At 42.8% G+C, this 11,129-nt stretch overlaps 1 protein-coding gene across 1 annotated transcript; it reads right to left on the bottom strand.

The window, feature by feature from the left end:
• Positions 1 to 7,388: 7,388 nt before the first annotated feature.
• Positions 7,389 to 9,935, bottom strand: LOC133549465 (uncharacterized). Its single transcript, XM_061894903.1, has 3 exons — positions 8,911 to 9,935; positions 8,393 to 8,709; positions 7,389 to 8,169 (listed from the first exon to the last, which is right to left on the bottom strand). Exons 1-3 carry the CDS (start codon positions 9,747 to 9,749, stop codon positions 7,811 to 7,813), a joined length of 1,515 nt encoding a protein of 504 aa, XP_061750887.1. The 5' UTR covers positions 9,750 to 9,935; the 3' UTR covers positions 7,389 to 7,810.
• Positions 9,936 to 11,129: the final 1,194 nt, after the last annotated feature.

Below are 11,129 nucleotides of genomic sequence, written 5' to 3'. Positions count from 1 at the left end.
TCAGGAAATACACCAACTTATATTCTTGTCTTCATGAAAGATAGGAATTTATTTGTGTTAAACATGCTTGTATTATCATTAAACACCATTACCTTGTTAACAAAAATGTCCCTTTCATAAATAGATAAATATAAATTATAAATATGAATGAGGTAGGTCTCCTCGACTTGGTCAATTGAAAAGTAGCTCGCCTGCAGAAAAAGTGTGAGCACTTTTGGTGTACAACTATGTTCGCGTAGCTAGTGGTTCGATTAGCCTGTCGTACGTGTTTACTAGGCCTGTTGTTGACTTATCTCCCTAAGGTTAGCTTCAATGTTAATATTAATTATGGCTGGTTTGCTAAGATGTAGGTTTCGGGTGATGGAATCCCCTATGACCAAGGTGTGGTGCCGGGTAGACTGGGGTGTAGGGCTAGTTAAAGGGCTAAATCTATTATGCGTCTCAACCGTTTCACTGTTGCTTGTAGGCCGCTTAGGGCTGCTACCAACTGAGCTAGTAAGCTCGCTACCGCTAATGCTACAAGATGTATCTGCAGCGTGGACCCAGACTTAAACAATTTGAAAAACTTATTCGGGTGTACGGAATGTGTACTGAACTGTACAATCTACTAATAAAAGTATCAATCAATCAATCAATCAAAAAGCATCTCAAGTCACGAAATGACTCTAGTTGGCGGACACAGTCCTCCAGTAGGGCCAACCTATCCATGAGAACGGTGCACTAAGTCCAGGGAGCCATACTCACATTGTTTCTCTCACCAAGTCCAGCTGGAGCCTATCTCAGCTGCATTCGGGCAGAAGGCGGGCTACACCCTGGACAAGCCGCCACCTCATTACAAATATAAAATAAAATAAAATAATACACATATTTGACCACATTGTATTGGAAACACATGACTGGTCTCTAAAAACAGCACTGCTCCTGTTATATGAAGGATCTTTGACTAGTGTTTTTGCAGTAGGTCCCTAAAAACAGCATTGCTCCTTTCATATAAAGGTTCTTTAACTGGTGTTTTTGCAGTAGGTCCCTAAAACGGCATTGCTCCTGTCATATAAAGGATCTTTGATGAGGGTTTTTGCAGTAGGTCCCCAAAACGGCAGTGCTCCTGTCATAAGGATCTTTGACTGGTGTTTTTGCAGTAGGTCCCTAAAAACCGCAGTGCTCCTGTCATATAAATGATCTATGACTAGTGTTTTTGCAGTAGGTCCATAAAAACAGCATTGCTCCTGTCGTATAAAGGATTTTTGACTAGTCTTTTTGCAGTAGGTCCCTAAAAACAGCAGTGCTCCTGTCACATAAAGGATATTTGACTAGTGTTTTTGCAGTAGGTCCCTAAAAACCGCAGTGCTCCTGTCATATAAAGGATCTTTGACTGATGTTTTTGCAGTAGGTCCCTAAAAACTGCAGTGCTCCTGTCATATAAAGGATATTTGAATGGTGTGTTTGTAGTAGGTCCCTAAAAACAGCAGTGCTCCTGTCATACAAAGGATCTTTGCCTAGTGTTTTTGCAGTAGGTCCCTAAAACGGCAGTGCTCCTGTGATATAAAGGATCTTTGAATTGTGTTTTTGCAGTAGGTCCCTAAAAACAGCAGTGCTCCTCTCATAAGGATTTTTGACTGGTGTTTTTGCAGTAGGTCCCTAAAACGGCATTGCTCCTGTCATATAAAGGATCTTTGATGAGGGTTTTTGCAGTAGGTCCCCAAAACGGCAGTGCTCCTGTCATAAGGATCTTTGACTGGTGTTTTTGCAGTAGGTCCCTAAAAACCGCAGCGCTCCTGTCATATAAATGATCTATGACTAGTGTTTTTGCAGTAGGTCCATAAAAACAGCATTGCTCCTGTCGTATAAAGGATTTTTGACTAGTCTTTTTGCAGTAGGTCCCTAAAAACAGCAGTGCTCCTGTCACATAAAGGATATTTGATTAGTGTTTTTGCAGTAGGTCCCTAAAAACCGCAGTGCTCCTGTCATATAAAGGATCTATGACTAGTGTTTTTGCAGTAGGTCCATAAAAACAGCATTGCTCCTGTCGTATAAAGGATTTTTGACTAGTCTTTTTGCAGTAGGTCCCTAAAAACAGCAGTGCTCCTGTCACATAAAGGATATTTGATTAGTGTTTTTGCAGTAGGTCCCTAAAAACCGCAGTGCTCCTGTCATATAAAGGATCTTTGACTGATGTTTTTGCAGTAGGTCCCTAAAAACTGCAGTGCTCCTGTCATATAAAGGATATTTGAATGGTGTGTTTGTAGTAGGTCCCTAAAAACAGCAGTGCTCCTGTCATACAAAGGATCTTTGACTAGTGTTTTTTCAGTAGGTCCCTAAAACGGCAGTGCTCCTGTGATATAAAGGATCTTTGAATTGTGTTTTTGCAGTAGGTCCCTAAAAACAGCAGTGCTCCTCTCATAAGGATTTTTGACTGGTGTTTTTGCAGTAGGTCCCTAAAACAGCAGTGCTCCTCTCATACACATAAAGGCTCTTTGGCAGGTGGTTTTGCAGTAGGTCCCTAAAAACAGCAGTGCTCCTGTCACATAAAGGATATCTGACTAGTGTTTTTTCAGTAGGTCCCTAAAAACAGCAATGCTCCTGTCATATAAAATGAGCTTTGACTGGTGTTTTTGCAGTAGGTCCCTGAAACAGCAGTGGTCCTGTCATATAAAGGATCTTTGACTAGTGTTTTTGCAGTAGGTCCCTAAAAACAGCAGTGCTCCTGTCCTATAAAGATCTTTGATTAGTGTTTTTGCAGTAGGTCCCGAAAAACAGCAGTGCTCCTGTCATATAAATAATCTTTGACTGGTGTTTTTGCAATAGGTCCCTAAAAACAGCAGTGTTCCTGTCATATAAATAATCTTTGACTGGTGTTTTTGCAGTAGGTCCCTAAAAACAGCAGTGCTCCTGTCATATAAAGGATCTTTGACTGGTGTTTTTGCAGGTTCCTAAAACAGCAGATCGTGTGATTTTGCGGGACACAATATTGCACACAAAACTTTAGGGGACGGTGTCAGCAATCCAAGGAGGGAGTGTGTGCTTCCCTTCTTTGACCACTGTAATGACTGTAGGTGTACTTTGTTGCTGGTTCAATATTGAGACGGTTAGATGGATTTGGATGCTTTTAATCATCAACATCGCATGCATGCACCTGACTCCTAGATCAGGTGTAACTGTTCTAACATTGTCCACTAGGGTCTGTTGACGTCACCACGCAGCCAGCGTACATCTAAATATCACATCACTCTTCTTTTTTTTTTTAAGACAACCTGTCTATCAAATGAACACTAACACGGGTTCCTACAACTTAAGTTATTCTTGTAAACTTAAAGTCACTGCCTTGAAAACACAAGTGTGAACACTCAAAATATCAACATCATATTTCACATTGCATACACTTGTTGAAATCGAACATATGATAGACATTCATAAACACAACGTGTCTAAACAAGATATTGAAAGGATATATTTTCTTTGCGTGTCTCCGTAAACTCTAGACAGTCCATTCATAGTCACGCAGATAGGCTGGAGGATGCCTGTGCTGCCTGACTGGCGGTGTAGGTGCTGGTTCTGGGTGATCATTGCCATCATCAGGATTAGGATCCAGGTCGTAGTTGAGGGGTGGCAGTTGGTCTTTCTGCGCCATGGGATGGATCTTCTTGAAGAACAAACTATTCCTGGTGATGGTAGAGCCATTCCGTTCAGCTGTCACCATGGAGCCTTTCACATTGGTGAATTGAGTGGTTCCTTGCTGTACGGTGTTGTGAGCTGGTTGTGTTTCATTTGACGACAAAGCACAATGTCACCTGGCTTGATGTAAGATGGTGCTGCATGTCGTTGCTCGTCAGAACGGTACTTCATTTTGGCTTTTTCCTCAGTGTCCCTTTTACGCACTTCTTCATCAGCACTAATGGTTGCTGAGCAGGCTCATGGTATCTTTGTGCTCATGCATCGTTGGAACATCAACTCTGCCGGGGATTTTCCTGTCGTGCAGTGTGGTGTAGCTCGGTACTCACGTAAGAATATGTTTATTTGTTGCTTCCATGGGATGCCTTGCATTGGAGCGATACGAATCACCTTCCTAATCGTACACATGCATCTTTCTGCTGTTGTATTTGCTTGTGGCCAAAGTGGTGTTATTTTTCCGTGACGGAATCCCATGTGTTGAGCAAACTGGAAAAACTGGGAACCATTAAATGGAGGTCCATTGTCTGTCTTCACAACACGTGGTATGCCAAACATTGAGAAGATGTTGTCCTAGCGGGGTATCACCACACTGGAGGAAATTGCATGTAGAATGTCCACTACTGGATACCGTGTGTAGTCATCACCATCAGGTATTCTCCGGAGGGGAGAGGTCCATAGAAATCTGCACTTACTGAATGCCATGGTGACTCATGTAGCTTGGACATTTTGAGTGGCTCAGTCTTGGTGACTGGAGTGTTAGCCTGACTGGCTAGACAGGTGTTGATGATTGTCTCTGCTTGATGATGAATGCCTGGAAACCACACTTTTTCTCTGAGCAGGACCTTTGTCTTGGCAATGCCTTGATGGCCTTAGTGAGCAAGTTCCAGGACATGGCGTTGTAGAGATGATGGAATTACAATCCTACAGCCTCTGAGTATGAGGTTCTCGCCAGCTGACAGTGTGAGTTCATTTCTGACATGTCTGTACTGCAGAAGTGTAACAGCATACGGTTCTTTGTCAGTGATTGTCCATCCATCCATTTTCTACCGCTTATTCTCTTTGGGGTCGCGGGGGGCGCTGGTGCCTATCTCAGCTACAATCTGGCAGAAGGCGGTGTACACCCTGGACAGTGCCATGAATTGTTCTTAATGTGTGCACTGACCTGTTGCAGAATGTCATCTTTCAGTGTCTCTGCTTTGATGTGGTCCAGCATCATTGCCTTGGGCGTAGCCAAATGCGATATGAAGTTGACATATTCCTATGCAATCTTGAAAGCTCTCGTGCTTCCGGAAGTCTGGGCTGCAAGCGGATGTCGAGACATGTAATCAGCAGTATTGTCAGCTCCCTTTCTGTAGACAATCTTAAAGTTGTAGGGTTGAACTCGAAGTCCCCATCGCTCTATCCGGGCAGGTGGCATTGACTTTGGGTTGTTCCATATCAGCTCCAACGGTTTGTGGTCAGTCACAAGGGTAAACTGATTACCGTAGAGGTATAAGTGGAAATGCTCACAGCTCCAGATGATCGCTAGGGCCTCTCGTTCTGTCTGCGAGTAGCGCCTTTCGACCTCCGTCAGTGCCCGACGGGCATATGCTATGACATTCTCTCCCTTGTCTGTCTGAAAAAGAATTGCACCCAAACCACATGGGCTGGCGTCCACAACAAGTTCAGTGTCCTTTTTCGGATCAAAGTACGACATGGTAGTGTCGCTGGTGAGGCGCTCCTCGAGTGTTCGTAGCGCAGCTGAAAGCTCAGCACCCCAAGTCCAAGGTGCTCCTTTCTTGGTGAGCTCGCTGAGCGGTGCAGTGATGGTAGAGAAGTCTTTGGTGAACCTGGAGCAATAGTTTGCCATACCGAGAAGGCTTCTGATCTCGGCAGTGTCTTTGGGCTCTGAAGGTTGATGTATGGCTGCCACTTTGCGAGGGTCAGCTGAGATGCCGTCAGCTGAGAAGATGAAGCCAAAAAATTTCAGTCTTTGCTTGTTAAACTCGCACTTGTTGCGATTCAGTGTGAGGCCGCTTTCTTTGAGCCTGCAAAAGACTGCTTGCAAAGCATCGTCATGGGTTTTCTGGGATGAGCCGTACACAATGATGCCATCACTTAAATTCTTGACACCAAGGATGCCGTGCAATACCTGACAGATGGTGTTCTGGAAGACTTCAGCAGCCGACGATATGCCGGAGCTCAGTCTTTGGTACCGTCTCAGGCCTAGGTGAGTTGTAAATGTGGTGATGTAATTGCTATCCGGATGTAGCTCGAGTTTAAGGTAGCCTTTGTCGAGGTGTAATTTTGATAAGATACGTGCAACGTTCAGCTCATGGATCACGTCGTTTATTGTGGGCGTGAGGTGACGTTCACGTTGTATTGCCACATATGCTTTTGTCGCATGTCAACACAGATCCTAACTTGATCTGGGTCTGTAGGCTTTAGTGGGGTAACTATTGGAGAGACCCAAGGTGTTGGTCCGGTCACTCTTTCGATGATGTCGTCCTCTTCCAGCTTTCGTAATTCCTTTTCAACCTTCTGTTGGATGTAGAATGGCACCCTTCTGTGTGGTTGACACGTTGGCTGTACATCTGGATCGATGTGTAGCTTCACACTGAAATCCTTGAGCTTGCCTAGCCCAGTGAACAGTTCTGGGTAACTGTCAATCAGGTGATCTGACACACTCCTGATGAGGGGGGTCCACAGCATTTACAATATGGATTAATTCAAGCTTGCTAGCTGTGTCATAGCTCAAATGTGAGTGTCCACTGCCCTTCAGCACATAAAATGTTGTTTGCACGTTTCTGCCAATTACTTCCACACAGCACTCAAAAACACCAATAATAGCCAAAGCATGTTTGGACCCATATGAAAAAAATCTTGATTTTGGAGGCACTCAATTTTGACTGTGGCTTGAGCATATTGTATATGTTTTTACAAATAATGTTAACTGCTGCTCCAGAGTCAATCAACACTTCAATTTGCACATCATTGAGCAGTATGTGTGTTCTTGGGTGTTTGAAGCAGGCTTCACCATTTACTGACAATACATACAGATCATCACTGCTTGATGAATCCCTGCGTGTACCACAGTCTGATGCGGTCATTTGATTTGCACGTCTTGTGTTTTCCTGTTGTCCAAATGTGGTGTCTCTATTGTGATCATGACATATATATCTGTCTTGAGCTGATTTTCTTTCATTTGAGCGGCATACCTTTGCGAAATGGTTTGATTTTCCACATGCATTGCAGCCCTTGCCTTTTGCTGGACAGTCTCCTCTGTGAGGATATCTCCCTCCGCAGTTTCTGCATTCAGTCTTTGTTACCATTTTTATTTTCCCTCTGATCACTCACTTGTGGTTTATACTTGAGTTCAAGTGCGTTAACAGCAATGGATGCACCTTGTTCTATGCCCTCTGCTTGCTGTTCTGATATTTCTAACGTTCCCCAAAATTCAGCAGCGCTTCCAGCGTCATTTCATGGTCTCTGAGCGACCTACTGCAGATTCTCGAGGAAGTGCAGCTCTGAATGAGCTGTGCTGTTATCTCACTGTCCACATCAATAAATTCACAGTCTTTGGATAGCATGCGTAACCTCGTGTGATATGTGCAGAGGTGGGTAGAGTAGCCAGAAATTGTACTCAAGTAAGAGTACTGTTACTTTAGAGTTTTATTACTCAAGTAAAAGTAAGGAGTAGTCACCCAAATATTTACTTGAGTAAAAGTAAAAAGTATGTTGTGAAAAAACTACTCAAGTACTGAGTAACTGATGAGTAACCTGTTCCTTTAATGATGACGGCAACAAATAATGCTAAAAAACATAAAAATAGTAATGAACAAATTCAGAGCCACAAATATCTCTTAAGCAACTAAAACAATGATATATTAAATAATAATACATTAAAATAAAATAAATTAAGGCAAATTCAGCCACAATAACTTAACAGCACCATAGGCTCAGTAGGCAGAGGTTACAAAGGAAAATAATAAGTTAGCCTTTACGCAAACCAAAAACTCTGATAGGTGTGGCCTGCACCTGAGAACTCTGTGCACTTCTGATTTGTGTTTGTATACATGCGTGAGTGTGTGTGCGATTGTGCGTGTGTGTGCATAGATGTGTAAGTGTGTGTGCATGTGAAGTTGTGCATGTTCACTCAGAATCACTCAGTTAAGTGACTATTCAGTTTCAACAACAATTGGCTCTCAAGGTTCACACTGTGAAGCTGTGACCTTTTAGCCGTGAAAAGGAGTCCTGCATGACTTAAAAGTCTCTCACAGGCTGCAGATGCTGGGAGGCCAGTGTTGATTTTCATTGACAGGCTCTTGATTTGAGGAAAGAAAAGCAAGAGATCCATACCTCCAGTGGATGGACATGAAAGGTACCTCTCCAGCTCTCCTGTTTGTGATTGTCCTGTATTCAGCGATGCAAAGAAGTCATCTTCATCAGAATGACTACTGTTTTTGGGAGCATCATCCATCTCCAAGTCAGTGTCCAGGTGATTTTTGATGTAGTCGAGGCCTGTGGCAAGTGAAAGAGATTTCAAAAGAATTAGGTCTGAACATATTTTTTTCCTTTCTACTGTACAGCCTGCAAAGCTGCTGGTTTTTGATGTGCTCCTAACTCTTGCTAGCCTATAATTTGTCACTGATACAATATGAACTTAAATAAAAATAACATTACATGGATTGATATACACACATCTTCATTTGGAAAATTTGTACATGTGCATAAGTATATTTACCGTCATTTAAGATGCTATCATCAGTGGTCCAAGATGTCCTGAATTTTGATAGGAGTATAGCTGCTGCAATCAACTCAGGTTGTTTCATCATCTCTCCAAAACGTTTCTGGATCCCCTCCTGCAGGACATCAATGAGAGGTCTACACACTTTGCAAGATGACTCCAACTTCTTCAGCTTGTTCTGCAACTGGTGAAGTGTTGGCAGCAGGAAGCCCATATGCAATGATGATTGCCCTTGGAGGATGTTCAGGGCCATGGCAACAGGCTTCATTACCGCAGCATACTCAGTCAAAAATGCCATTTCAGCTGTATTGAGCCTATGAAAAATGTAAAGATGAAAGTTAGCTTTTAGCAATCCATTTTTTCCATTTTCATGAACATACAAACTTCACAGCAAATCAACTACAATTATCACATGACCACGTAAAGAAAACTATATTGTGGATTCACCGACATTAATCAGCAATGCCCATATTTGTTTTATTACACCTTAAACAATGTGAGTTCTGCCAACTTACATATTTATCCGCAATGCTATGCACACATTGCGTATTGCTTTTTCTCCTTGCTCCTTCTGAATGCATACAACCCGTTCTACAGCGAAGAACAGGGAGCTCCAACGAGTTTGATTGGGTCGGAGAAACTGCATCTTGCATTCACGTTCCACAATTTCAAATGCTGTGGTTGACCTGCTGGTCTTATTCCACAGAGCACTACATTTTGCAAAAGCAGCACGTGACAACCTCTTGTATGTTTCGCTGCGTGCTCCAGCAGCAGTAGTGTCAACTGCAGAGATTAGGTTGAGGAGATGGCATGCACACTTTTGGTGCTTTGGAAGATGATATCCAAGGCAAGTGTCATTATCCAAAATAGAAGACACATTTTGGTACTCCACCTCCGACTCACTCTCATCTTCTGACCCTTCTGAGTCTCTCTCCTCCTGTCCATCATCAGCGACTCTGTCCTCTTTCTCCTGCGCACCATATACTCGAAAGGCCTTTAGGAAGTTTGAACCACTGTCTGTTGTTGTCCTGGTCACTTTTCCCCTGATTTGGTACTCGGAATGTAAATCCTCTAATGTTGCAGCAAGCACATCAAATGTGTGTGAGCCTTTGAGACGTCTACAAGCTAATGCAGCGGAGTGTCTTTCTAGAGAGGTATGGTCTATCCAGTGGCAGGTGACACCTAAGTAACTTCGTTGTCTGGCAGACCAGCAGTCAGTTGTGGTAGCAACATGATTCACAGCACTCAGTTTTCTGACAATTATGCTCTTCATTGTCTTTGCAGCTTCCTGTATTCTACAGCTAAATGTTTTTCTTGTCATAACAGTACACTGAGCTTGCAGGGTTTCTATCATAGTCTTGAAAGATGGTGTCTCAACCACAGAAAATGGTTGATTGGCTTGACATACAAAATTTAGCACAAGCTTGAAGAGACAGTAAGGCAGCTTGTGATTTTTGCATTATTGATGGGGCGTCCCTCAGCAGAAAACGATCTTCTCTTTCTGTGGGATTCTATCAGGTCTGTGTATGTTGTCAATTTATTGGGGTAAACCCTCTGTTGACAGAAAAAAATATCAATGAGGCTACAGGGAATTTATCCATTAAAATACCCATCACCACACCATGATGGCGGGACACCATGACTTAAATGTGTAAAAAAACATACAGGTACTAACTAACAGAAAAAATAAGTTAATAGAAAATACATTGTTTTATTCACTGAAATCAACTGGCTAAACTTTAAGCTTTAACTTCATTTCCTCTCCATTGTGGCTTTGCTGTGTGTGTGTGTGTGTGTGTGTGTGTGTGTGTGTGTGTGTGTGTGTGTGTGTGTGTGTGTGTGTGTGTGTGTGTGTGTGTGTGTGTGTGTGTGTGTGTGTGTGTGTGTGTGCGTGCGTGCGTGTGTATGTGTGTCTCTGTCTTTTGTGTATGAGGCTGCAGTGCTTTAATAAATGTCCCCACACGATGTACATTTGACAGTGATTCATAGCAGGGAAGCTTCTTATTGTACGGTGACCGCCAAAATATCATTACTTAAAATAAAAGTTTCAACAACTTACCGCGATGTGCTTCCTCAAATTTGACGTTGAGTTACAGTAAGTTGAAATGTCCACTTGTTTGGGGAGACACAAATGACAACGCATTGCATAACTGTTTTTTTTGGTTGTCAGAAGCGTGAACATGGATTTTATGTGAGGCCAGGGGTGTTCTTCCTCTTCTGGTTGACGCGAAGCGTTCGATGTTGTCGCTGCCCTTGTTGTCGTTTGCCGCTGAAACTCAATGTGCAGTTAATCATGTGACCGCCTGGCTCTGTTTGATTGGTGAAACGTCACCACCAGTGACTGCATTGGATTGGTAAAACGGAGTCAAACGTCACCAGTGACTGCATGTGATTGGTGAAACGCAGCCATGCAATAGATCCTATGTTGAAAGCGTGTCTGACAAAACCAAAACAAACAAAGCGTGCATTAATAGATCGATAAAAATCAGTAACGAGTAACGAGCTGATTTTAGATAAATGTAGCGGAGTAAAAGTAGCGTTTCTTCTCTATAAATATACTCAAGTAAAAGTATGTTGCATTAAAACTACTCTTAAAAGTACAATTTTTCCCAAAAGTTATTCAAGTAGATGAAACGGAGTAAATGTACCGCGTTACTACCCACATCTGGATATGTGTCCAGATTTTCTCCCGGTTGTTGTGTGGCTTTCCTAAACTTGAACACAAGATATTGAG

Source organism: Nerophis ophidion, linkage group LG03 (genome assembly GCF_033978795.1).
Source record: "Nerophis ophidion isolate RoL-2023_Sa linkage group LG03, RoL_Noph_v1.0, whole genome shotgun sequence".
NCBI lineage: Eukaryota > Metazoa > Chordata > Actinopteri > Syngnathiformes > Syngnathidae > Nerophis > Nerophis ophidion.
This window is presented reverse-complemented; position numbering and strand designations above follow the sequence as displayed.

What these genes read in the sequence shown, in the direction of transcription:
- LOC133549465 (XM_061894903.1), bottom strand. Translation starts at nt 9,749, where the DNA reads ATGATAGAAACCCTGCAAGCTCAGTGTACTGTTATGACAAGAAAAACA. An exon ending in ATAGCATTGCGGATAAATAT is followed by an intron (nt 8,710 to 8,910) that starts GTAAGTTGGCAG and finishes CATTTTTCATAG; the next exon opens with GCTCAATACAGCTGAAATGG. An exon ending in TGATAGCATCTTAAATGACG is followed by an intron (nt 8,170 to 8,392) that starts GTAAATATACTT and finishes CACTTGCCACAG; the next exon opens with GCCTCGACTACATCAAAAAT.